Raw genomic sequence first — 27,745 nt, 5'->3', positions numbered from 1 at the left:
CGTAGTAAAATTGCATCACTCATGGTCAAGTGCATTGTAAAATGGATGAAAGTCCTTGGGTAAAACATGTTTCAGTTCTTGAAGGTGCTTGAACTTCAGGGCTTTAATTTTTGGGGCGGATGTATAGAGTGGGGCCACGATGACACACGTCTTCCTCAGGGATGGGGATGTGAAGGGTTGCCAGTTGTCAGAGTGTAGTAATTTAAACTCCATACTGCCATCCACATTGTATCTAATAGATAGATTAAAGAAAAGAAGGGGGAGGGGTGTCGGGGGACATAGGTCACAGAGATAAGAGGGAACCAAAAGCATGTTTCGATTTATGAAACCAAATATTTTAATATGATATGGCTAATGTTTCATGTATTTGTGAAAAAGTGTGTAACAAAAAAAAAAAAAAAAAAAACACCTGACTGCTCGAAGGTCATGCACCGTAGGATCTCCAACTTTGCTACCAGGTCGGATTGACTTACAGATGTTGACTTTGCTGAAGTCTTGGAAAAAGCTGTAACCAACATACTTCACCTCGTATGGTTTTGGACTGGAACGAGCTCCTCGGATAACTGCAGCATACTCAGCTGGAACATGTATGTCACGGTTTCTCAACTTCCTCTCAATCACACTGTGCACAGAGTCACATTCCATTTGTGTGTGACCTCTTTCAAGGTACTTCTGTGTCACACGTTTCTTTTTCTCAGTAGCAAACTTTAAGAGGGCATTGCTCAGGACCAGATTTCTGTTTTGATAGCCACACCCATCACTCCAAAGGATGAATTCATTGTAAGTGGGGTGTGCTTCAAGGTAATCCACAATGCAGGAGGCGAATTCGTTGGCAGAGACCCCAGCTTCACCCTCATGCCAAAGGTAATTTTTTGCTTCATGTGATGCCATATTGTAGATGGTAAAATTATGGACACCAAGCTTCATTTTGTAGTACAGGGCAGACGCTTGAAGCTTTGGGCACAGGAGAAGGCCCTGCAGATCCATGCATGCAACCAAGGTGGTGTTGTTTGCAAGTTGTTTGTCCTTTACCTTTTCTGCTCGTGCATCGTCCTTTTTAACACAGTGTTCCTCCCACACGGCAGCCTCGATGTTCCCGGCTTTGAAGGCACAGCAAGTGTCACACTGATCTTTCTTCGGATGGAACAGAGAAAGATTTAAATCGTTGAAGGTGTTAGTGAATACTTGCCGTGACAGAGGCTGGATACTGTGGTCTGCACATGATTGCTTATACTGTGTGTGGAGATGACTGATGGACTTGAAGAAAGGCTCCAGGTACATCTTTGATGAGGAGGACCTGCAGTAGTGCGATGGAACTTTTGGCAAATCCAGAAGGAAGGTCTTTAGGAAGTCCTGCTCCTCTGTCCTTACAGTCACTCTCGTCATCTTCTCAGGACTTTCCCCTCTTCGCCCAACCCATTTTAAAAAAGTCCACTGCTTGATGCCAAGTGTAGACAGGAACATCCTTTGACAAACTCTGAGCCTTTTACCATCTACACATAAACAACAAGAGAGAGATGCTGACCTCCGAGATTGAACCGCTTCTGTTCGGCGCCGCTTGACATCACTCACCTCCACCGATGTTTTCACATACATTCTCCTCTCTTTCCATTCCAATTTCCCCCAAAAATATTTGAAAATTTCCTCCCTCTTCCCTTCATCAATTTCGGAGCAGTGTAGTTTGCTTGATTTCTTGCAGGACACAGATTGGCACCGGCCGCCCATTTTTCTTTCTTCTTTGATGACAAATTCATTTTTTTTCCGTCCAAGATAAAATTGGCCCCTCATTCTTTTCCTTTTCTGGATGTTACCCTTCCAAGTGTCTGGGTTGGTCCTCTTCTTTGACCTTCCCCGATTATCAATGGCACCTTCATATGATTAAAAGAAAAATAAAATAAAAATGATGTTCTACAAATGCACATTTCTCTTACATGGTTTCCTAGCATGTGGAGATGTGTGTGTGTGTGTGTGTCAGTGTGTAGGCATGCATTTAAGTTTGGCATTGCTGTTTGTGTGTGTGTGTGTGTGTGTGTGTGTGTGTGTGCGCATGCGGCTGAGCCCACTAGTAGCTGACAGAAATGTAAAAATAATGACAATAAGTTACTCACCTTCATTGACAAGTGTGTAATCCGGCTCATTTTCTGGATCGTGTTCAAGTGGGTCTTAGAATAATAAAGAGGAGCACATTTAGTACAACGAATGCACTGTTCACATCATTCAGATATAAGATTGCATTTATTTTGACTGGTAATCGATTAAATATGCTAGATTTGTAATTAGTAATGGGGTTTAGTCTTTAAGTCCTACTCAAAACTAATGTGAGGTGGAGGCTGTAGTATAGTCAAATCTGATAAGAAGAAAAAAGAAGAATAATACTTACCCTCACTGGCAGCTATTTCGGAATGATTTTCTTTATCACTTTCCAGAGAATCTAACAACAATAAAGATAAAATGCATTTAGCACACTGAATAGCCTACAATGTTTGAATAATTCAGAACTGAGCTTGCATCAGTAGCTTTGACCAGCACAGTAACTATACATTTTGAATTCTTTGTGATTAAAGGGATAGTTCGCCCAAAAATGATATTTAAGCCATGATTTACTCACCCTCAAACCGTTCGAGATGCAGCTTTTTTCAGACGAACACATTTTCAGTTATTTTAGAAAATGTCTTAGATCTTTCAGTGGTTATAATGTGAAGCAATGGGGTCCGGATGCTTCAAGTCCGAAAATGTGCCTGCATCCTTCACAAAAATAATCCATCCTGCTCCAGGGGGATAAACGAAGGCCTTCTGAGGGTAATCTGTGCGGTTTTGTCATAAAAATATACATATTTAAAACTTTATAAACGAAAATAACTGGCTTCCGGCAGTGGTCTGCGCGCATTCATGGAGATGGATGGTGGCGTATAACGTAGGACGTAGCCCAGTTATTTTCGTTTATAAAGTTTTAAATATGTATATTTTTACGACAAAACCGCAAAGATTACCCTCAGAAGGCCTTTGTTTATCCCCCTGGAGCCAGATGGATTACTTTTGTGAAGGATGCATGCACATGTTGGGACTTCAACGATGTGGACCCCATAACTTGACATTATAACCACTGAAAGACTGAAGACATTTTCTAAAATAACTGAAAGTGTGTTTGTCTGAAAAAAAAAGATTGACATAATGCATCTTCGAACGGCGGGTGAGTAAATCATGGCTTAAATATCATTTTTGGGTGAACTATCCCTTTAAAATGTTTTAATTTAGCCACATACAATTTGATGGGTTAGTACTTGGAAATGCAACAGCAGTTTTTTGGATCAAGGGAACCAAAATAAGATGTGTGACAGGCTTTCATCTTAATGTGCAACACACCAATAGGCTTTAGGTTGCTGTATAGGTAGCTGCTACTGGAAGAAAATCATTTAGGCCTAAATTACCTACCCTCATTGGCAGCTGTCTGAGAACTGTCACTTTCAAGTGAATCTAAGAATGACAGAGAGAAAAACTAGTTAACATTTCAGTAGGGCTCCTCCGATCACGATCAGCCGATCGTTATGCGCATCTCCTCAGTAAAGCTGGTTCTCTAATCAGCGGTAAATTCCCTCAGGTGCGTGATTTCACATAGAGCAGCTGTTAACTGAGAAGATGCGCAAATCCACTTCATTTCGAGCGTTTATTTTCGCATCTTCTCAGTTAACAGCTGCTCTATGTGAAATCACGCACCTGAGGGAATTTACCGCTGATTAGAGAACCAGCTTTACTGACGAGATGCGCATAACGATCGGCTGATCGTGATCGGAGCAGCCCTACATTTCAGTAATGAATACAATGTAGACTTAATTGTTTGGCTGACTCAATTCTATTTTCCTACAAACCTTCCTCCTCATTGTTGACCCTCGCAATCGCCTCAATAACAGCCCTATCATAGTTGACGTTCATCAATTCACACAGCTCCTTTACAGAGACAGACATCCTGAAGGAAGGGAGAAAAACAGATCAGAAAAAATATAGCGCTATGCCCAGTCAACATTGTTTCACTTCACTTCGGAAATCCGTGCGTTAACATCTTCACAATAAAAACGTAGCAAGATAACTCTAGTACTGGACATTTTCAGCCCCTGGCAAGCGGTGATAGCAGTATGAGTGAGGCATGTTCTAGTCACTGACAATCATGACAGTAGCATTACAGGCTATAATTTGATCAGTTTGACTAAGAAAAAAAAAGTTTGAATCTTATCAATGAGACCGAGTTTATTTACATACTAGCAAGCAAACTAATCTGTGAAGAACTAGATTAGAACTAACTTAAACTGTGGAGAGCTTCAATATCGTACTTTCGTCAGCCAGGTTCATAAAAATAAAAAAAATATTCGGTGACAATTAATTCGTCTAGACCATTTACCGATAAATAATAGTTGTGAATATATAATAAACTTGAGAACAGTTGTCAAAAACAAACGTTTGCTGATACTTTACCTCACAGTGTTAATCGGCTATCCAGTGCTGACTGAGCTTGAAACTTCACGAGACCAGCGAGATGCTTCCACAGGGCGGGAGATACGCGGGGTGATTGACAGCTTTGACACCAAATGGATATACGTGAAAATCAGATGACATGATTTCACAACTTTTCATTGGCCATTTAGATATGTGAAGCATGCTGTATACGGAAATGAACCTGGACATTCGATCCGTCGAAAAATCTCAAAATCGGCAAAATGGACATACGTGGTTTTCATCGGACAGCGACGATATATATATATATATATATATATATATATATATATATATATATATATATATATATATATATATATATATATATACACACATACATACATAACGTTATTTAATAAAAAAAATACAAATGTACTTCATTGTAAGTTCATAGTTGGTATGAAAAAAAAAACATTGTAAATCTCATTGTCATTAATGGCAAAATCCCAAAAATACATAATTTTTGTCAGTATCGCAGTTCTGGTGCATTTGGGTATATTACAGTTAAAATGTTCATTTTACTTTGCTATAAAAGAAGTCTCTCTGCTAATTAGACTTATTTAATTCAATCTTTTTTTTTTCTTTTTTTTTCTACCTGGGCCGTACTGGCATATGTGACGAAATTTTTTAAATTGTGATAAATAAATAAGCTTTCCATTGATCTTTTGGTTTATGATAGGACAATATTTGGCCAAGATACAATTATTTGAAAATCTGGAATCTGAAGGTGCAAAAAATCTGAATATTTAGTAAATCGCTTTTAAAGGGATAGTTCACTCGAAAATTATGTCCTTAATGACTCACCCTCATGTTGTTTCAAACATGTAAGACCTCCTTTTATCTTCGGAACACAGTTTAAGATATTTTAGATTTGTTCCGAGAGCTCTCAGTCCCTCCATTGAAGCTGTGTGTACGGTATACTGTCCATGTCCAGAAAGGTAAGAAAGACATCATCAAAGTAGTCCATGTGACATCAGAGGGTCAGTTAGAATTTTTTTAAGCATTGAAAATACATTTTGCTCCAAAAATAGCAAAAACGACGACTTTATTCAGCATTGTCTTCTCTTCCGTGTCTGTTGTGAGAGAGAGTTCAAAACAAAGCAGTCTGGATATTCAGTGGTAATTCATGTACTCAAACAGTAGACTGACTGAACTGCTGTGAAGAGAGAACTGAAGATGAACACCGAGCCGAGCCAGATAATGAATGAACGATTGACCCATTCTCGAGTCAAGAGTTAATATCGTAAAGATTTTTGGCATAAAAGAAAAATCTATAATTTTGACCCGTTCAATATATTTTTGGTTATTGCCACAAATATACCCTAGCAACTTAAGACTTTTGTGGTCCTGGGTCACACATAAGCTCTTTTAGGGTCAATGCAGTCAAAATAAATGCTACCAAACAACTATAAACTCTCATCTGTCCTGTTTTTGTACTCCCTTTCTTTGCAGTCGCAATCACCAGGATCCTCTTGCTGTGGCCTATCACTTGATCATAGACAACCGCCGCATTATGAGTGAGGCCAAAGATTTCTATTTGGCCTCCAGCCCCCCGGACAGTTTCCTAGATGACCTGCCTGCGCACCACACTACAAAGATTCACCCTGAGAGAGTGCCATTCCTGGTGACTGAGTCTCAGCCACGTTCTCGACACACGCTGGATGAGCTTAACCCCCAAAAGTCCAAGCATCTCGGTGTCCGGCGGGCCAAGTGGCACTTAGGAATCCGTAGCCAGAGCAGACCGAATGATATCATGAGTGAGGTCTGTCGTGCTATGAAGCAGTTGGACTATGAGTGGAAGGTAAGCACATGTCACACTTCACACTATGTTTCCTGGTATGCATGAGTTGGTATCTTCTGCTAATCTTCCTGAGGTACATGATCTTAGGGTAAATTTCATCTCTGCCTCATATGTTTTGGGGCCTATTGGTAGATTAAATATATATATATATATATATATATATATATATATATATATATATATATATATATATATATATATATATATAAATGACTTGACCACTCTCTCTTTCTCTCATGCACGCACACATACAGGCCAAATAAAAGGTTAACAGAAATCTTAGTCATTATTAAAACTACTTGGAGCTAAACAGAACCTCAAATGTATTAAGGACAGAATTTGTGTTTAGTGGTACACTTCCATTCAAATATTTTGGGTCAGTAAGATTTTTTATATTGTGTTTTTGAAAGACGTCTCTTATGTTCACAAAGCCGCATTTGTTTGAGCAAAAAAGCAGTAAAACTGTAAAATATTACGATTAAAAATAAATGTTTCAGCAGCCCTTTACGTTTTCATGATCTTTCAGAATTTATTCTGATATGCTGATTTGGTTCTTAAAGGAGTCATATGACGTTGCTAAAAATAATATAATTTTGTCTATTTGGTGTAATGCAATGTGTTTGTTATATCTATGCCTCGCCTTTCTGAAATGTGTAAATTTTTATAAAGCCTCCATTGGCCGGGCAAACCTGAGCACCAACCAGTGGCCTGGCTATAATAGTGTTGTGGTGCACTGGTGCGAAGAAACTGGAAGCTGACGAGTCCATTGTGTGTCTTAAAGGGGAATTATGAAATGTTGTGATGTTATTTTAATACATGTTCATTTTTTTTATAATGTAAAGATATGTATATGTGGAGTTAGGGCTGCACAATTAATCAAATTTCTAATCGCGATTACAATTATGGATACCACAATTACGTAATCATTCAAAGTGGCTATTAATTGTTCAAAGTCCACTTATGTTATCGTGCATGTTTAAGATATGTTTTTTTCTTTGTACATGTTATCTTAAGGGTTTTTCCATTGTTTTAGTTTTAGTATAACATTATTCAACCATATTTAAAGTAAATTGTGATATTCGTAATTAATAATCACAAATTTCAAGGGAATAATCGACAATTGTGATTTTTGTCATTATCATGCAGCTTTATGTGGAGTAGATGTTGTTTATATGTATATTTATGTGTTATTGTAAATGTCACTAATTAGTCATCCTGGTTTAATCCAAAAGTGGCGGAGCATGGACTGTAAACATAGAGGCCCAAACCAGTGTGTGTTTTCAGTTTGCCTGGCAAGCGAGTGTGCAGCTGTGGGGCCGTGAGCAATTCTTACCAGTAATGAAGTTTTGTGTGTATATCTCTCTTTCTTTGCACAGTGATTGTTTTGTTACTTTGTATATAGGTTTGGTCGTTTTTCTACTGGGACTGTTCCACACCTCATTTTGGGGGGATTTTTGGAATCAGGTCTATGAAGGCCTGTTGTCTCTGTAATGTTTTAATTCATCTGGCTGAAGTCTGAGTATGCTTGACTGAGTGAGTCATTAGTGTTAGACGGAAATGGCCCACATTTCTTTGTTTATAATAGTTTTCATTCTATATCTTATCTCATAACTTCCTCTCTTATCAAGTAGAAGTGTTTACTGCTGTTCATGAGTACGCTATCCAGACCCCCTCAAAACAAGACACACAGTGTTACAGTGCAATGTCTCAGTCGGCACGGTCCTTTTATTAAAAGGCTTGTTTACTCTGCTGACTGTTTTTTTTTTTTCTCTTTGGTTTGATAGGTAGTTAATCCTTATTATTTGCGAGTGCGGAGGAAGAACCCAGTCACTGGAATACACACAAAGATGAGCCTCCAGCTCTACCAGGTGGACAGCAGGACCTATTTACTAGACTTCAGGAGCATAGATGGTAAAATTGATTTTATTTTAATGTCTTAATTTACAATAAGTAATTTAAAAATATATGCACAGAGTGGTTACTGAAGAAATTTGACTGTTGAACTGAATGCATATATTGTTTTCAGGATGTCCAAACTGTTTTGCTGATTTTTAATATTTAGTAAGGTAGTTGTTAAGATATGGTAGGATTAAGTCAGCGATTCTCAATTAAAGACCTTTTTTTGTATGTTTCTCTTTTGACTTAAGTAGTTTGTTCTATTTGAACGTAAGTGCTCTGGGAAGTGGAGCTCACAGGATATTTCGCCATGATTCCAGTTCGAAAGCTTACATATATGTTTCATTCAAAGTGCATTGAAGTGTGCAAGATGTGAAATTAAATAATATTTGTTTGCGAAGGTATATGATGTTACAGTTGTCCGTGTGTAAAAATGCTTCGCAGCACAAATCCGTGAATGAATGTTCCGAAGTGAGGTAAACTTCAAGAGATGTCCCCTGTACAGAGAGCAGGGAGCAAGGAACACTGTGTAGGGACCATATCAGTCAGGAACACAGTTCATGCACGGAGCTCACTTCTGATGAGCTGATTATCTGAATCATGTGTGTTAACAAAGAGAATGTACAGAGCAGGGGATTGAGAGGACTGGAAATGAGAACCGCTGGATAAAGAGATATAGAATGTGGCTGTGCAGAATAAGGCATGAATATGTGCTAAATGATTATTAATAAACAATCAACATGATAGTAATATGCAAGCTACAAAGCAACTGATTACTAGTTAGAATTGGTCCTTAAATTAAAGTATTACCCATTGTTATACAATTTCTGCTAAAATCTCAAATATTCTATCAAATGTTTTAAAAGGAACCGTAATCATTCCTGAAATGATTTAGTTCCCTAAGATTCTCATTCCTGTTGTGAAGTGTTCTTGAGAGCGTGTTTCTGTGTACTTCACTCTCTGAGGTCTTATATTCTGTTTCATTCAGATGACATGATAGAAGTAAAATCAGGGACCGCCACACCTCACCGCTCCGGCTCAGTCGGTAACTACCGGACTACCCTAAAGAACGAGAAAAACGAATGTGAGGATGCAGCAAAGGGTGACGCGTCGGCACCCTCAACGCCTCCAGTATCCAGAGGGAAAGCGGCGGAAGGCTCTCTGGCTTCTTCTCTTACCTCCTCAGTGGATTCCACAGGGGGAGAGATCCTCCCCCGCCCTGGAAGTCACACCATAGAGTTCTTTGAGATGTGCGCCAACCTCATCAAACTGCTAGCACGATAACTTGTGGTTCCTCTGATGCCTTCTCTCTCTCTCTCCTCTGTCTTCCCTCTCACACTCGCTTCTTTTCTCTTTCTTCTAGAATACTGTCTACCTCTTGGTCCTCTGATATCTGTGTCATCATCCACAGCAGTCCTTCTATCTCTGTTTTCATTTTAAAGCTTGTCTTTAAAGCAATAAGCATGCGGACGGACTCAAGACTCCATGCATCCCACTCGCATGAACAAGCTGAATGGTCTGTGGCACTACAGTCACCAGGATGAGCCATTTAAGAAGAATGAGAAAAGGTACAAGAAGGAAAAGGATGGAGGGTTTTTGTGTGTGTGTACCACAGTTAAGATGTCAGAAAGATTGCGAAGCCACTTAATGGTGTCTAAACTCTTTTAGAGATGGCTTTACAATTCTTTTCTGGGTTTTATGGCAAGGATTTTCTTGCAGAGAGTGAGGCGTAGAGGTGCATTTAAATGAGTTATACACTGAGCTAGCTGTACTGTACACAATGCTGTTGCAATTCTTAACGGACCAAGAAATGTATAAAGAAAGCCCTTATGAGGCATGTGGGACGACAAGTAAGATAGAAAGCGCTTTTGCACAGTTTTACCTGTAAGTTTTTGTGGACCAGTGTCCAAATTGTTATCCCATTGAAGCGGCCTACTGGCAAGAGGAGGAGCCATCTTAAAAAGCAGGGCCAATTTAACATGGTGGGCACTTTAACACAAAGGGACAACTTGATACGTCAGCCTTTCTTAAGGAAGAGACCAATATGAAACCCGTTTATCCTGAGGGAGTGCGATGTCTTTGCCTCTGTTTCATAGATTTTTGTTTATTTGTCACACTTTACCATTTTTATTTTCTATTTGCTCACATTTTACGTACATTTGCGTATAAAGAATTTAAATATGCATTTGGATTTATATTTATCAGTGCTTTAAATGAGGTTGTAGATTGTATTAAAATTGTGATATTGGACTGATGTTTTTTCTTTTTTTTTTTGAAATATTGGATTATATTGCTGTAAATTGTTTTATTCCATACACTGCTTTATCAAAAACTTTTATTTTTTACTATTCATTTAGTTATTTTACAAAACAGTTGTTGCTTGGTAAAGCAAGAAATCAAATGTTTCTGTATTCCCTCCACTTTTACAAATTAAGTTTCTGTAGTCAGACAGGCCCAGTATTAAATCTGAATTTAGTTTGTGCACACTGATAGATCTCCTGAGCAAATCATCTAGTCATGTCTGATTCCTGTGTTTGCAAAGCCAATGTCATAATCACAAGATCTGAAGATAGGAGGGAGCTTCCTACTTGCATGTGACTTAATGTGCCTTTGTATGAGACTGTGTACTAAATGAAATCCTACATACATCCACATAGAAAAGAACCACAATTAAATTATTTTATGTAGGAGCTTACTGACAGAAGTGATCCTCTTCTTCAGATCAGTTTTTCAATTTATGCTTCACAGGTGAAAATGAAAACAATATGGGTTTTTAATAGGTTGCTCTTGTTCATTTGCCTGTCCAGAGCTCCAGCTATGTTCAAATTAAATCCCAAATTCAATGCTAAAAAGCTCAAATAAACAGTTTTAAATTAATAAATGCATTCTATGGTTTGTATGGCATAGCTTATTTACATTTTAAATCCTTAATGTCTTAACTAACATTTTAACGGCATAAAAGAAATAACTTTATTAGTCCTGATAAATGCAGTAGTTTCAAATTCTCAAAAAGAAATGGAGATTTAAGGCCAGTAATTCTGATTGGACCTTTTGGAATTCTTTAGTCTTTGTTACATGTTAAGGTTTAGTTTCCTAAAAAGGATGATGTTGATTTTGTTCTAAACTGCACCCTAATTTCAGAGCTAAAACTTGACAATCTATGCTTTGCAAGTCGGTTCAAGACAAATCCAGAGAAATGTAGTTTTGCTCTGTCCCCATTACCCTTTTTTTCTTTTTCCCCCTCATAGTTTATTTCCCTGAGTAGTTGTCTAATTCAAATGTTAACTACTCTTTTGTCACTAAGGAATCATTTCAGTGTCTCCACAGGTTGCTTATTCAGCCATAGAAAACAAGTTTAGAAAATGTTTATGTTCTTCTCTTAACTAAATTTATGTTGATTATTTGGCAGAGATGCACCTCGAGGCTTGCCAATGTACATTTACAGATAATTACCAATAATTTAGTTGAAAAGATTATTTGTAAATACAACTGCCTAATAAAATGATACATGAAGACATGATGGTTTTGTGACTTCTTTTGAAAACATGGTGTATGTTGTGTGACTATTTCTAAAGAAATGTTTGGTTACTGTTTGATATAACAGATAGTTTTAATGTTTCAGGCTATTTTTAACCTTTGTACTGTTATGGAAGATACAAAAATGATTTGATACACTATTTTACTTTATGCAGTGTATGCGTAAAATTTCCGTAATTTAATATTCCTTTTTTATTTAATGTATCTATGCATTGCATCTAACTTGCATATTAGTGTGTTCTTGGTGCAAACCATAATGGGGGGGGGGGGGGGGGTGTTATAATGGGAGTAATAACTTGCCAACATTTTCATAAAAATATCTAATTTTTCATAGGAATATTGATCTATAATTTCTTTCCCTCTTAACTTGTGTCTCCTCAAAATACCTGATTAACTTGCCTGCATTAACATTGTCCTGGTGTCCTCTACAAAAGACATATATAAAGTTATGCTTTGTTTTGTAATGAATTCATATTCCGATTTGAAACGCCACAACATTTTATTTACGACAAACAATTTGAAAATTTGTCCGACATATTTGAAAAGTCTAAAAATTCTCCAAAAGTCCATGCCTGGGTTGTTATATAAAACAACCCATAGGCTACAATGTGCAGTGTCTTCCCACAGAAGGTTAATGAGTGTTTAAAACAAACTATCCTGCAAAATAATCTTGGAAATGATCAATAACCTTTCTTTAGATTTTGTAGAGATTAAGGTATGTCTGTACAGTAAAAGTCTTTCTAAACAAACCCACTCTCATTCACTAGAGTAAAATGAGCCTGTTAATCAATGTCTTTGGGATCATTAGAAAATCACAGGTAGGTGGGTTTGATCAGGGTTGGAGCTAAACACTGCAGTGCACTGACCCTCCAGGGCAAGATTTGAATAACCCTGTTCTAATCTTATACACAGAGATTTGTACTTTAGAAAACAACTAGCAGAGGTGTAGAGGTGTCTCTTTAATCTTGAAGACATTTATCATTAGAGTTAACTAATGGTTTGATGTCACTTTTTCTGATTTCTAAATTCTTAAATTTTGTGTAGAATAATAAGTTATTATTATGTTAAATAAAAAATGCTATTTTAAAATCGAATTCATATTTATACATAGGCTGCCACATGTAAATATATACCATAAACTAATACATGTGCTTATTTTAAATTTAAATATTATTCCGAACTCAAGCTGATGGACTTCTGCTGCACACCTGCCGTAGTGCGTCATGACGTAAACTGCAACTCCTCCATACGCATATTCAGAGCACGGCATGGTAAAGTTACCCCAAGACTGGCTGTTTACTCTAAGCATTCAAAACGGGAGCACTGTTTCTAGATGAACAAAAGTGTTCAGTTGTAAATGCAGAAGAAAAGCTGAGCAGTGTTCGTATTGATGTCGGAAGCTGCGCTTCGCTCTGGTATGTAAACAACGGACTCACCTGCACTAGTGCGGACGGGATATCTTTTTGGAAGTTATTTTGCATTATTAAGTCGTTTCTTTGGGCAGTCTAACAGTATTGCGGCAGACATGACGTTTTTGAGGATTTAAATGTATGTAAATATCATTAAGAAATATTATTTTAAATATCCCAAGGCAAGGTAGAGTAATTATTGATACCAAAATAGAAAGTATTAATATTGTCCTCTCTATTTTAGTTGGGTCTACTTTAATGAAAAATGAGTGGTATTAGCTAAAGCTCTGGGCTCTGTGGTACTCACAGTCTCAAATCAGTATATAATCCAGTGAGCCTAAGATATACTGGTCTGTACCAGGAGCAGATTACTTCAATTATTGCACAAATACATATTTTTACCTTAAAGTATGCAATATCCAGTAAACCTAACCAGATTGCTTTTCCCTCTTTCTTTTCTTTCATTGTATTTCAACCTTTGTTTGTGTTTGAGGATTACATTTTAGTTGTTTTGCTGAAGTGCTGACAAAGTCAACAGAATGGACATTTGTTATTTAATAATCAAGTTCATTTGTAGTCTGTAAAGTAGGATATGTTTTGTGAAAATGATATGCATATTAGATGCACTAATGGTTTATCAAGTAGTTATTTCAGTTCATATTTGTTTTTCTCCAGCCTATTTATATATATATATATATAACTTCATCACTTTGTTGTTTTATTTTTCATCAGTCATTTTTTTTTTTTTTTTTTTTGCATTAATTTTCTTAGTTGTTATTCTCAGATATAACCTGAGCCTTTAATGCTGTAACATGTAACACTGTAAGTCGCTTTGGATAAAAGCATCTGCTAAATGCATAAATTAATGTTGTGTCAATGTGTCCGCGTCCTCTCACTGCCAAGCAATTCTGCCGACACAGTGCTTTACCCAAAGCAGGTCTCATGTTTCAGATAGCTGTGTCTGCAGTGACAGTGCAAGCTTCTCCTGTTTTGCAGGGTCTCTCACATCCTTCATTTTTGTCATAATCAAAAAGAAGTGACATTACATGGTGGACACATGGTTTTGCTTGTTGTATTGTCACTGAGCTATTAACTCCTGCTTGAAGCTGCAGCAACTGTAAAAATATGCATCAAAGGGACAGTTTGCCCAGAATTTAATATATATATATATATATATATATATATATATATATATAATTTCTTTAATAGTTACTGTTAATATAATCATTGTTATGTTTTATTGCCCAGCTCTGTCTCTATATATGACATAAGTTACTCATCTATGACTTTTTTTCCACGTATCACAAAAGGATAAATTTAAAGAAATGTAATGTTTTCCATTCAAGGGGACTGGACCTTTCACTATGAAAAAAGCACCATAAAAGCACTTTAATAGGGTCATAAAACACATGCTTTATATTATATTATAGCTTAATTTGTTGAATAGATGCAAGAACCAAATCAGTCCAGTCATGAGCAAATCGTTCAAACCAGAGGATCCAAAAGATCCCCCCCCAAAAAAAAAAACACACAAAAAAACAGTTTAACAACCCCTTTACGTTTTTTACTATCATTGTCTTTCTCATTCTTTCAGCCTCTCTCTTTCTTTGGGTGGTGTATTGCAAAATTACATGAGACTGCTTACATTTCATATCTCCAATAGGGGGCAGTATATGAAAAGATCATGAATTTTGTGTCTGTTTATTTAACTATGAATAAACCGATACAAAACTTTAATCCTACACCTGTCTAGTTTTATATTTTTGTGTATATGTGGTTGGATTGAATTTGCTTGAGTTTTAAATTGTTACATGGAATACAGCTTGCAATTTGGATAAAAACCTACCTGTAAGATTATAAGCAGAGCTCTGGTTGCAATACTTTGTCATTGAGTAATATTTAATACATTTCATCATCTAAACAACAACAGCACTTAGGTGATATGTTGTTCTCTGATTATATATTCTTGTCTGTTCTTGATTTCCCAGCGTTTCCACTGCTGAGAAAAGATTAACAGTGCTATTGTCTATCAACAGCTGCCATGACTCAAGAAACACAGTTCCAACTTAATCCACAAGGTAAGAATCAGCAACTCCTTAAATTATCTTCAAAATGGCTTTGACTTGCATGCTCTCTTTTTTCTGAGTAATTGAAGAGAATAGATTTGTTTGTTTTTTGGTCAGTATGGTTTTTATTCCTTTTCAAAGGAAAAGTTTTAGAGTGGATGAGTGGATGAAAGAGGAAGGGAATGAAAAAAATCAGTGGGAGGAGAGAAATGCAGAATAAGAGACTGAAGGCCTCCAGGAGGAGGAGAGCAGACAGAGTAAGACAGAGACAGAGAGGAAAAAGAGAACAGTTGAACTTGACTAGAACTTTATTAGACCTACATTTTTTTTTCTGTGGAAATTCTAACCTGCAGGTAAGAAAATTAATAAATGTAATCTTTTAGCCACATTCAATTTAGAACAACATTTGCTGCTGAGGTTTTTAATAAGGAATGCATTTTTTTCACAGAAATCAGACACATTTTGAAAGTTGAGAGTATCACCTTTTGAAATGTCCTTAGATTTTAAAGAATATGTGTGTACTGTTTTATTATGAAATGTTTCTTTTCTTTTTTTTCTGCAAGTCTCAATTTATTCAGTGATTTTTATATTGTGTTTTCAGGCATGTTAGTGTTTTCCAAAGTCATAAATTGTAATGTTCTTGGCTTGGAAATCTATTTTTAGCTTTTACCAAAAAAAAAAAAAAAAAAAAAAAAAATTATGTAGACACATTCATATTAAAATATGAATTTTCTGTTCTGTTCCACATTTCCACATGGCATTTTGTCTTCTTTGTTTAAACAGACTGGAGTGAGATCTCTGCTGACAATTTTCAGAGTAGCCCGTTCAGCATTGATACACCGTACGGGTACCAGCTTGACTTAGACTTTGTTAAATACGTGGATGATATTGAGCGAAGTGACACCATTCGCCGACTGCATTTTAACAAGCGGCCGGGGGTGGCAAATGCTGCCTCTGAGCCTCAGCGCATCCTAAACCCCACACACTGGACTTCCTCAGAGTCTCTGTCCTCAGTGAGCAGTGATGAAGCCAAGAAACCCTCTCCCTCTTCGTCCTCTTCCTCTTCTTCTATTAACAGTAGAAGACCCCCACTTCCCCATTCCAAACCTAAATCCTCCAGTAAAAGACCAGAGGTCCCTCAAGACCCAGTCACCTCTCAGAGGGATGTACATGGGATGGCTACCCCAGCCACACAAAATCCTTCCCCAAACAAAGCAAATCCCTTAGTGGAAAAGACTTTGATGGAGACATGCAAGCGTCTGGAACATGAGAAAGGACCTCCAGAACCACAGCCCCGGCGTAGACTGGCCAGTTTTGGTGGTATTGGCTCTAGTGGTACCCTTTCTCCATACACAGGCTGGAGTGCCCTAAATCAAGGTGCTAAGATGACAGTCCTAGACCAGCCCAAGCAAGGTACATTGTTAATGGGGAACCCCCTTAAAATCAGCCCCTCAAGCTCCGGCCGGGCATCTCCAGTGAGCGGTGTGAGCCCACTCCACCTTCAGATGGTCAGGGATCAGATGGCTGCTGCTTTACGAAGGTTAAAAGACCTGGAGGAGCAAGTGAAGGCCATTCCTGTCCTACAGGTGAAGATTTCTGTTTTGCAGGAAGAAAAGAGACAACTGACCGCCTTGGTCAAGAGCCAAGATGAAACTCAAAAATCAAGCTCCAGCATTGACAAAAATGTTCAAGAATTGCCCAGCAAACCAGCGATGGAGGGTTGGGAGCACAGTGCCATCTCTGGCTTGACAGATTTTCAACAGCTCAGTGTTGAAATGCAGCTGCTTGAAAGGAAGATCCAAGATGCACGTGTTGAATCCTCGGCTTTCAAGATGAGGGATCGAAAGTCTGTTGCAGTTGGAGATGACAGGAGCATCGATGAAGTTGTTGTCATTCATCAAGACAAATTAAACTTTTGTAAGGATGTTGCTGTTGAGGCCAAACTTGAGACTCAGTCAGTGGCTGTCAGCATCACTGAGACTATGCTCGGGGTGGTATCCAACAAGGAAGCAGAAACCGAGCTGCACCAGCAAACCATTCAGTATTTAAGTGACCGGATTCAGATACTGGAGGCTGAGCTTAAAGAAGCAATGCTGCAGGCAGAAATGACTCGGCTGAGGAGTGAACTGCGGGAAGCAGAAACGAGAAACCGTGCCGACAAGAGTTCCCTCGCGCACCCACAGGTAAACAGCACTGCCACCCAGACAGGGTCGCAAACTCGGACTCTTGGGGTTGGAAACCACACCATCCTTGTGGATTCTGCTGTTGGAGGAGGACTAGAGCGGATTTCCATTGGTGTTGGAGTTTCCTGCAAACCTGAGGTGAAGGTTGCATCGTCTGGCCCAGATACACCTATGGAAGAGTGGGAAATGCGCAAAAGAGTAGAGCAAAAAGATCAGTGTGTCGGAAGCAAGTGTGTGACAACACGCAGTCAAAGTGTTGGGACGACCGTGTGTATGTGTGATGCTGCTACAATCACCTTAGAGACAATGGAGAACAAGAGAAGCATTTACAGCCAAACAGTGGGCTGCGGTTTCTCCACTGTTGATTTGGATGTCAGGTCGGTCAAATCACTAATATCCCAAGGAACTGTCACTGACCCAGTTCGAAGGGTTGACCTGGGTGTAATGGCAATCCCACAGACTGTATCTCAGCGTACCAGCACAGCCTTTTGCACCGTCTCGCGCAGCACCAGCACTTTGCAGGCCTGTATCTCTGAAGCCAGCACCAACACAAAGCACACACTCACCAGGGAAAGACATACCAACACAACACATGCAATGACCCGATCTCTGGCAGTTGGCGATAAGACGGTTTGCAACTGTGTGGCTGCTGTTCAGATGCGCTCGGTTGGAACCACTTCATGCTTGGATAGAGGTACAAGCACCCCTGCTGTTCCTAAAGTTATGACACGTGACATGGGTGTTGGAATGGCAAATGTCACTGAGAATCTCCTCATAGGACTCCATACACGCAATATTGCATGTGGTCCATCCCGTCTGCCAGATCCGGTCAAGACACGTAGCATTGGCGTAGAAGTGGGGGACGGGAGAATACGCAACTCCGAGGGAGAGATGTTTGTGCAGAACGAGCCTGGGCTTGACCATTATATAGATCGCATGCAAAAATTACTTAAAGAACAACAGACCCTGTTAACCGACAGTCACCCTGGGTCAAAACATGAGGTCATTCTCCAGTCCCGTGGTGTTTTAGATGAACAAATTGGAGGTAATGATGTGTGTCTTTGTGTATCTACCTTTTGAAAGCTTTTTTTTTGGGGGGGGGGGCATTTTAGATGCTTTATGTGGTTTCAACTGATAACTTGCTTTCATTTTCTCACTAATTCCCAGGCACTGCACGAAACCAAACATCAAATGAGACTTCAAGAGTTAAAGAAAAGAATCAAATGCAGTTGCAGATGTCTGCTGCTCTTCATGGTATGTATTTATTTGTGTCAAAAGCAGCTCAAGTCAGTTAGCAAGCAAAAGTATAGTATCCTGGTCTAAATGACTCCACCCGACGAAGAAATGCATGCAGGATACTTTTTCTTCCAGAGTAATCTTTTTGCAGTGGAATTTAAACGGGAGGTGAAAATAGCACTCTCTGGTTTGTTTTTTGGCTGAATAAACCCTACACTTAGAATATTTGGGCCGCTGTTGGCTTGAGGAATGCTCTCATGTCTTTTGGTATGTGGTCGACACAGGCATGAATACCATCCACACTGGAAGACTACTCTGCGCATGGTTTCTGAAAGACAGGAATGTTTGCATTTCAGGACTCCTTATTACAGAACAAAAAGAGCCTTTAGCAGGTGTTTGTGGTGTATAAAGGAGTGTGTGTGTTTAGGAATAAGAAGGGATGTTTTCAGTGGTTTTTAGGCTTTTTTTTAAAGGTAAGGATCCACAAATATGAGGATTCTTTCACAAAGGACTTAATTTCTTATTATTTATTATTTTAATATTAAGTTGCAAGGAAAGGGAGATTAACATAAACTGTATTTAGCCCATATTTTAACTTTATGTAGATTTAAATTGAACTGCACAACCAAAAACATAAAAAATAGCATGTAATGTAAAAAAGTGTGTGTCACACATATTGTCGCATCTTATTATTTAATTGGAAATATGATGTGTCATTTCTTTCAGGTTCACCCAGTGATGATCGCTGTCTCAGGTCCATCATGAAAAGGAAAAGCACCAATCTGAGGTCCACGGATAGTGTGAACCCTAAGCCTGCCTCGCATGGGTGAATAAAAGCTTTCATTATTTAATCATAACTAATAAATTCAGTGTCCCGTGATTTTGTTAATTGAACATATCTCTCTCTGCATATACACAGAGGTATTGTGGACCCCCTGTCTGAGGGTGGTGATTCTGAGGATGAAGAGAAGAAAAAAAGAGAAAAGAGGGAGAAAGAGGGGATTATCAATGATAAAGTGATGATTCTCAAGAGAAAAGAAAGGTTCACGCTTCTAACAAGTTTTGTTTTATCAGTGCAAGATGAAACTGTTTAGCCAAAAGTGATCATGGTACATTTGTTTTCTACTCTGTAGGTATAAATTTAGTGGGAGGATGCTTTCTGCCTGCCAGACTTTGGAGGTTCACCTCAATGGCAGCAAGGTCATCTCTAACAGAGAACTGGTGAGTTTCAGAACAGTAACAAGAGATCGGTGTTGTAATGTCAGTTCTTTTATTGTTTCCATGTTTCTCCTCTTCAGTTAGTAGTTACTGTATAGTAGATGCTTTCTGACTAGTCTTAGTCTAAAACATTTCAAGCCTGTTGAATGAATGTGTTTTGTTTTTTCTTCTCTCTGGCTTTTGTTGAGTAATCTTTTAACCAACATTGTTAGTGGCTCCTAATGAGTTCAATTACTTTGTCTCCCACAACAACAACAACAGTGTTGAACCCTCTCAGACAGATCTAGCTTTAGTGAGGAAACATGTTTATGAAACTTGTGGGAATGAATTCTCAAGGTGCATAATATATAACTCAACAAGACAACAAAAGATGGGCACAACAAACCTAATTTATGATGTATTGTGGAGGTTTTTCAGTCTGAAAAGCTTAGTTGTTGGTGTGTTCTATGTTTACTCACTCTTTCACTCATCCCATAATTACCCACTGGCATATAGATCAGATTGTTCAGTACTCTGTGGGATTTAAAATTATAGCGTTGCTGTATTCTCTTTGTGTCTTAGAAAGTCATTTAAGCCTGCTTCATGTATTTGGTGTCATTGTGTTCTTGCTGTAGTGTGTCTAAAAAGTGTCTGTGTGGTTTACACAGATACGCTCTTCGAAGTTTTGGCTTGATTTTTTTGCATTTGATCTGTTTGTCTTTGTAAAAGCGTTCGTGTGTGAGCACAGTGCAGCAGGAGTGGTTCTGTGTGTCCAGTCAGAAGAGGGCATGCCCACAGATTGTGGAGGACTTCCTCTTCGCTTGTCGCCATGTCTCGCCAGACGTCCTGTGCTATGTGGCCAACATGGCTGACCAAAATGGCAACACAGCCCTCCACTACAGCGTGTCACACTCTAACTTCAGCATAGTAAAGATTCTGCTTGCTGCAGGTACCCCTACACCTACAGTATTAACCTATAGTCCTAGATTAATCTATTGTGAAGTAGCACACCAGATTAAACTTTTCTGTTAATTCTATATGCCTTTCTTTAGCTGTATTACTATGCTTTTTATATACTTTATGCCTGGTAAATCCATTAAATAAATGTTTTTTATGACCTTTTTTTTATCAAAAAGTGAATACATTTTAACTGAACACCAAATCAGCATATCTGAATGAATTATTTTCTATTAAAATAGAAAACTTATTGTAATAGAGACTAACTGAAACTTGTTATAGCACTTATATATCATTGCTCTTTTGTTGTTTTCGATTGCTTCCAATGTCCTCATTTGTAAGTCGCTTTGGATAAAAGCATCTGCTAAATGACTAAATTTAAATGTAATAGTGTCTACAGTATGTATGTGTATATATATATATATATATATATATATATATATATATATACAGTCTTGTTCAAAATAATAGCAGTACAATGTGACTAACCAGAATAATCAAGGTTTTTAGTATATTTTTTATTGCTACGTGGCAAACAAGTTACCAGTAGGTTCAGTAGATTGTCAGAAAACAAACAAGACCCAGCATTCATGATATGCACGCTCTTAAGGCTGTGCAATTGGGCAATTAGTTGAAAGGGGTGTGTTCAAAAAAATAGCAGTGTCTACCTTTGACTGTACAAACTCAAAACTATTTTGTACAAACATTTTTTTTTTCTGGGATTTAGCAATCCTGTGAATCACTAAACTAATATTTAGTTGTATGACCACAGTTTTTTAAAACTGCTTGACATCTGTGTGGCATGGAGTCAACCAACTTGTGGCACCTCTCAGCTGTTATTCCACTCCATGATTCTTTAACAACATTCCACAATTCATTCACATTTCTTGCTTTTGCTTCAGAAACAGCATTTTTGATATCACCCCACAAGTTCTCAATTGGATTAAGGTCTGGAGATTGGGCTGGCCACTCCATAACATTAATTTTGTTGGTTTGGAACCAAGACTTTGCCCGTTTACTAGTGTGTTTTGGGTCATTGTCTTGTTGAAACAACCATTTCAAGGGCATGTCCTCTTCAGCATAGGGCAACATGACCTCTTCAAGTATTTTAACATATGCAAACTGATCCATGATCCCTGGTATGCGATAAATAGGCCCAACACCATAGTAGGAGAAACATGCCCATATCATGATGCTTGCACCTCCATGCTTCACTGTCTTCACTGTGTACTGTGGCTTGAATTCAGAGTTTGGGGGTCGTCTCACAAACTGCCTGTGGCCCTTGGACCCAAAAAGAACAATTTTACTCTCATCAGTCCACAAAATGTTCCTCCATTTCTCTTTAGGCCAGTTGATGTGTTCTTTGGCAAATTGTAACCTCTTCTGCACATGCCTTTTTTTTAACAGAGGGACTTTGCGGGGGATTCTTGAAAATAGATTAGCTTCACACAGACGTCTTCTAACTGTCACAGTACTTACAGGTAACTCCAGACTGTCTTTGATCATCCTGGAGGTGATCATTGGCTAAGCCTTTGCCATTCTGGTTATTCTTCTATCCATTTTGATGGTTGTCTTCCGTTTTCTTCCACGTCTCTCTGGTTTTGCTCTCCATTTTAAGGCATTGGAGATCATTTTAGCTGAACAGCCTATCATTTTTTGCACCTCTTTATAGGTTTTCCCCTCTCTAATCAACTTTTTAATCAAAGTACGCTGTTCTTCTGAACAATGCCTTGAACGACCCATTTTCCTCAGCTTTCAAATGCATGTTCAACAAGTGTTGGCTTCATCCTTAAATAGGGGCCACCTGATTCACACCTGTTTCTTCACAAAATTGATGACCTCAGTGATTGAATGCCACACTGCTATTTTTTTGAACACACCCCTTTCAACTAATTCAACTAATTGCCCAATTGCACAGCCTTAAGAGCGTGCATATCATGAATGCTGGGTCTCATTTGTTTTCTGAGAATCTACTGAACCTACTGGTAACTTGTTTGCCACGTGGCAATAAAAAAATATACTAAAAACCTTGATTATTCTGGTTAGTCACATTGTACTGCTATTATTTTGAACAAGACTGTATATATATATATATATATAGTATATATTGTTATCTGACATTATCAAGATGAATTTGTTCTGGGACAGTTTATCTCTGAGTTCTCGTCACATTTTAGATTTGAGAGACACTCAAGCTATTAAAAAGGGCTCCAATTGTGACTCCTTTAATGTTGTTTATTGTAGATAATTAATTTGGTCTTGACTGCTTCTCATGCAGGAGTATGTAATGTTGATCATCAGAATAAGGCCGGTTATACTCCCATAATGCTTGCCTCCCTGGCTGCCGTGGAAACGAAAGACGACATGATGGCGGTGCAAGAACTCTTCAGCAGAGGAGATGTTAATGCCAAGGCCAGCCAGGTATCTGTCCGTCTGTGTTTGACTGAATATTAAGCTGTGGTTTTTCTTTTGAGTAACAGAGAAAACAGTTCTGTGTATCCTTTTTGTGTTTGCTGTACTGTTTGCTCAATAGGCTGGTCAGACAGCTCTCATGCTAGCAGTCAGTCATGGGCGTTTAGATATGGTCAGGGCTCTTCTGGCTGCTGGGGCAGAGGTCAACATCCAGGATGATGAGGGGTCAACTGCTCTAATGTGTGCTGGTGAACATGGCCATGCTGACATAGTCAAACTCTTACTGGCCCAGCCAGGCTGTGATGCCTCACTGACTGACAATGTGAGTAACCACATGACTATCTGAGAGAAAAGATTTGAAATAATGATTTGTTCTTGTTTCAATTTGTCTGTGTGCTTTTGCTTGGTGTGTTTTATGTCTGTGTGCCGGTAGGATGAGAGCACTGCTCTGTCCATTGCTCTGGAGGCTGGACACAAAGACATCGCTATGCTTCTCTATGCCCATGTCAACTACTCAAAGACCCATCCTAGGGTATGACTATTCCTTATCTACATCTGTACTCTCTTATAGCATTTTATTTACTTACTTCCCAATTACATATTTTACCAATGGCTCACATTAGCTGCACAACAGTTTCTGTTTGTGTGTGTGAATGCTCATCCACAGGGATCCCCTCGAAGCAAGACTCCACCTGTTGCACGAATAAGCTCTTCTGACTGATATGACATTTTTTCCATGCTCTCCATCCATTCAGACATCCCTTCTGAACTTCCTGTTCAATCATATGACTGAGATAAGGTTATGTTTTCCATACGGTGTAATATTAATGAGAGCAATCATTTTAAAAGTGCAGTGCACTCACTTTTGGTATTATGAGCTGCATCATCTGTTTTCTTCTTTACTGATGGTTATATTTCCCAGGTATAAAAATACCAGCTACGCAGACTGAAAGTAATAAAGACTTGTATATTAACTAAAAACGTTTATACTATTATGGTAAACTGCATGTCAAAATAATTGTATGTATTAATTTTAGGTGATATATAAATTATATGCATTTTAGGATTTTTTACATTTAAAAGCTTGATTTAATTTCTTGTAATATATATTTTACCAAGTATACACTATTCATGTCCAAAATCTAAAATCTAGATTTTAAGAACTCTTAATAAAAATGAATATGTAAATGTCATGTTCATATATACGTTAATAAATGTGATTAAATCACCACCTTGTTTACTGCAAATATTGCATTACTCTGTACTCTTGTACAGTATTCTAGATCCGAATTCATATAGTTATAATGCCATCTAATGGTGAAAAGCTAGATTGCAGATGATCAGCAGACATGAAGAAGGTCGTGCTAGTTGCAACTCTTGAGGACAAAAATCTGCAAAATAACATTAGCAGGGCCGGCCCAGGCTCTGTTGCTGCACTAGGCGACATTTTAGATTCCAAACTAAAAAAATTCTGAAACTGCTGATTTTTCTAAACATTACTATAATAAAACATAACATAAATACTAATAGTAAGTACTAATAGTAAGTATTAACAGAAGTAGTAAATAAATTGTGATAATAAATAAAATGGAGATGTTGATGCACTTTGTAGGTATATTATGAGTGAATCTGTTAAAATTGCCTATTAAGGAGACCAGACATGAGCTTCTATCACAACTATGCCTACCGTGACAAGTACTTATTACAACATTGAGAAATATGTGCAATATGAAATGCCTAAAATAGTCTAACAGACAACAAAAGCAACAAAATAAAGTCTACATTTTGTAATTTATTTGTACATGTTAGCCAGCAAGTTAGTCTAATAAACATTTCATTTAAATTTTTTGCGTAGGTCAGTGGAAAATGACATACAGTAGGCTACTTAAACTTAATTATTTCATTTTATGAATGCCCATATGAATTCTAGTCCTAGTCATGATCTTTTTCGAAAGACATTTAGACACTCTGGTGGCAGGTCCTACAGTACAACCTGTACATTTAAGTACTTAAATTAAATTTGATCAATTTTACTAGAATGCCTCTTTATGAATAATTTTCTTCATGTCTGCTTGAGGCATATATTAATGCTAGAATATTTTCAATGAGGCATTTATAGAAACTGGTCTGGATATGTGAACATGCCATTTGACTGTCATCTGTTCTTCTATAGAGACAGATGCCCCATAGAGACAGATGGGTAATTATTACCCTGATAAGAAATGCCATGTAGTGTGAAGGGCGTTTGATTGTTCAGACATCATCTGAATTTAGAACTTGTCTTGAATTGGTTACAATTTTGAATTCATTTGTTACAACTGAATATAAAAACATGATGAAACTCCAAAGACTTGCATAGAGCACAAGTAGTAATGGACTACTTTCATGATACTGCTTTTCAGTGACCAATCTTAGGAGAGGATCTCTTGAGAGCCATAATACATCAGACAATTCAAAAATATATGCATCTATGTACATATGTTTCAGATGGGTGTCTTTCGCCATTGCATCTCGCTATTTTTTCAGTTACAAAAATGTTTTAAGCTTAAAAGCTACATTCACCATTTATTGTAAAGGCTCTGAGAAAAAGAGTAGCCAGTACATTCAATATTTTGTGTTCCAAAAAGGTTTTACATTGGAAGGACTTGAGGGCGAGTACCTGATGACGGTTGTTTTCATTCATTTTTTGGTGTGATCTAATCTTTTAAATGAGATCTTGTTATATCATTACATTCTACTGCATAATGACAGTCCATTCTTGAAGTTACACAATCATGTTTGCAGTTATTGGCACGACAAAAGACATTCTTCACAAAATGAAGGACATTTTTATTTAAGAATAAGGAAAGCCTAGCACATGTAAAGGACAACAGCTGACATTCAATACTTATGTAGAATCAGTGCAGCTGTACTGAAAAAGATGGCTGTCAGATAAAAGACACAAACAATATCTTGTGGTGAGAAATTGATTTTAAAGGCTGCATTCATTTAGATTAGCTTAGAAGAGTTGCTTTCTGTGTAGCTTTTATTTTTAAGTTACAGCCATATTTTTGTATTGGAATACTGATACCTGACACATTATCTATATAAGAAGCATGCATGGACTTTATATTGACATTAAATTGAATAAATCTTCACTGATTGTACTTCAGCATGTCTTTGGATTTTAGCTCATCTTTATGTAGCTCATTGTGTTTGATAATGTTCAGCTCAGTGTGTCTGTGTTTTGTGATGGAATGCTCTAGCATTACAGCTCTGTGCGGTCTGCAGCCAGTAATAGGTGGTGTTGCCATGGAAACCGCCTCAGATGTTTTACCAAAATGCCCTTGTCGACCTGATAGCGAAACATGCATATGAAATGTAAAATTATGACAGCATGTAATCATACCACAACACAAGCATAGACTTAAATTCTTCTGTAATAAAACAATATTGATACTTGTCAGAAATATATGATTATTTGATGAAGCAAACAATGACGTTTATAATGAAGCTATAATTTACATGAATGATGTTGCACCTTAAAACTGATTTTTAACACACTTAAGAAGCATAGTTCATTCATGAAAATTATTATGGAAAATATTGAAAGCAGAAATATGACTCATCACATGGATTTCTGATGACAGAAGGCAATTTAGCCTTGTAGAAAAATTTTTATCAAACAATTTTTATAATGAATTTAAAACCAAGTTACATAATGCTAAAATAACACATGACATTATAGAGCTGATTTTACTTATCACAACCTCTTGTATGTTATTTTGCTGTTCACGTGTAGAGGTATTATGGTTTATTGCTGAGATTACTTTTAAGTAGAAATATGATAAACACATGGCCAGTTTTATGTTTATTGGTGTATGTGTCCCTGACACACATTTTTCAGCTTTATCTCAATGTCTGTTTTGTCCATTCCGCTTTTTATTTATTTTAGTTATACAGCACATTTTCACACCTACTGTACACCAATTCAGCAACACGTTTCAAAATAAATTTATCTCAGGTTTGCCATCATCTGCTCATAATTGAACAAGAATACATTCTACTGTAAATAATATCAGGACACCGCTGAGCCCTTACAATAATACAGCATAAGGATACTTAAGAATACACCACATCTGTGAGATACATGTGAAGCTACTTTATAAGTTAGTAGCCTACTGTAGTCTTAGTTCTAAAAGGGAAGCAGACAGAAACTATTATGTTTTGGACTATCTGGTAATAATTATTGCACCAGAATCTCTATGCAGACGCAGATACAAACATGCCAGTTTATGTGCATATGTGTTTGAGTGTATGCAACACTACATTAACAACCCTGGAATCCTCTCAAGATGTCAGTAAAGCTTGCAAAAAAAAGAGAGAAAAAACCCTGCATAGGCACAAAAATGTAGCCCGCTTCTTTTAACAGTGGCGGTTAAAAATACAGAACAAGAGTATAAAAGAGAGGGAGAAGGGGGGAAAAAAGATTGCGACAGTAGATTTTAAAATATGCGGTGGGTTGGAATGGGGGGGGGGGAGCTGCAGGCCTTTCCACAGGGATAAACTAGCAGGAAGGCATCT

At 37.7% G+C, this 27,745-nt stretch overlaps 3 protein-coding genes across 5 annotated transcripts in view; 2 read left to right on the top strand and 1 right to left on the bottom strand.

Moving 5' to 3' along the window:
* Positions 1 to 4,735, bottom strand: part of LOC113075667 (uncharacterized) — a 4,966-nt gene extending 231 nt beyond the window's left edge. The window contains exons 1-6 of the mRNA XM_026248346.1: positions 3,867 to 4,735; positions 3,433 to 3,474; positions 2,381 to 2,431; positions 2,109 to 2,162; positions 410 to 1,868; positions 1 to 232 (exon numbers count right to left, since the gene is read on the bottom strand). The exon at positions 1 to 232 is cut by the window's left edge and continues 231 nt beyond it. Of these exons, the coding sequence (XP_026104131.1) occupies positions 16 to 232; positions 410 to 1,868; positions 2,109 to 2,162; positions 2,381 to 2,431; positions 3,433 to 3,474; positions 3,867 to 3,963 (1,920 nt within the window). The 5' untranslated portion in view covers positions 3,964 to 4,735 and the 3' untranslated portion in view covers positions 1 to 15. The remainder of the gene's footprint in view (positions 233 to 409; positions 1,869 to 2,108; positions 2,163 to 2,380; positions 2,432 to 3,432; positions 3,475 to 3,866) is intronic.
* LOC113075677 (5'-AMP-activated protein kinase catalytic subunit alpha-1) overlaps positions 1 to 11,700 on the top strand; it is a 21,374-nt gene extending 9,674 nt beyond the window's left edge. For both annotated transcript variants that reach the window (XM_026248356.1, XM_026248366.1), the window contains 3 exons: positions 5,941 to 6,289; positions 8,074 to 8,200; positions 9,174 to 11,700. In XM_026248356.1, coding sequence (XP_026104141.1) covers positions 5,941 to 6,289; positions 8,074 to 8,200; positions 9,174 to 9,469 — 772 coding nt within the window. In that variant the 3' untranslated portion in view covers positions 9,470 to 11,700. The remainder of the gene's footprint in view (positions 1 to 5,940; positions 6,290 to 8,073; positions 8,201 to 9,173) is intronic.
* A 1,265-nt stretch (positions 11,701 to 12,965) lies between these two features.
* LOC113075650 (KN motif and ankyrin repeat domain-containing protein 1-like) lies at positions 12,966 to 26,773 on the top strand. Of its 2 annotated transcripts, none has more exons than XM_026248339.1 (12): positions 12,966 to 13,137; positions 15,168 to 15,209; positions 15,981 to 18,425; positions 18,548 to 18,634; positions 19,343 to 19,442; positions 19,536 to 19,658; positions 19,750 to 19,837; positions 20,543 to 20,762; positions 23,049 to 23,191; positions 23,304 to 23,504; positions 23,616 to 23,714; positions 23,850 to 26,773. In XM_026248339.1, the coding sequence occupies exons 1-12, from the start codon at positions 13,113 to 13,115 to the stop codon at positions 23,901 to 23,903; spliced, it is 3,627 nt and encodes a 1,208-aa protein (XP_026104124.1). In that variant the 5' UTR covers positions 12,966 to 13,112; the 3' UTR covers positions 23,904 to 26,773. The 2 variants fall into 2 exon arrangements, with proteins under 2 accessions (XP_026104124.1, XP_026104116.1); XM_026248331.1 differs by having other exon boundaries at positions 23,817 to 26,773.
* Positions 26,774 to 27,745: the final 972 nt, after the last annotated feature.

The sequence above is a fragment of the Carassius auratus genome, chromosome 5, assembly GCF_003368295.1.
Source record: "Carassius auratus strain Wakin chromosome 5, ASM336829v1, whole genome shotgun sequence".
NCBI classification, from domain to species: Eukaryota; Metazoa; Chordata; class Actinopteri; order Cypriniformes; family Cyprinidae; genus Carassius; species Carassius auratus.
This window is presented reverse-complemented; position numbering and strand designations above follow the sequence as displayed.

What these genes read in the sequence shown, in the direction of transcription:
- LOC113075650 (XM_026248331.1), top strand. Translation starts at nt 13,113, where the DNA reads ATGTCGGAAGCTGCGCTTCGCTCTG. An exon ending in GGAAGCTGCGCTTCGCTCTG is followed by an intron (nt 13,138 to 15,167) that starts GTATGTAAACAA and finishes GTCTATCAACAG; the next exon opens with CTGCCATGACTCAAGAAACA. An exon ending in ATTCTCAAGAGAAAAGAAAG is followed by an intron (nt 19,659 to 19,749) that starts GTTCACGCTTCT and finishes TCTACTCTGTAG; the next exon opens with GTATAAATTTAGTGGGAGGA.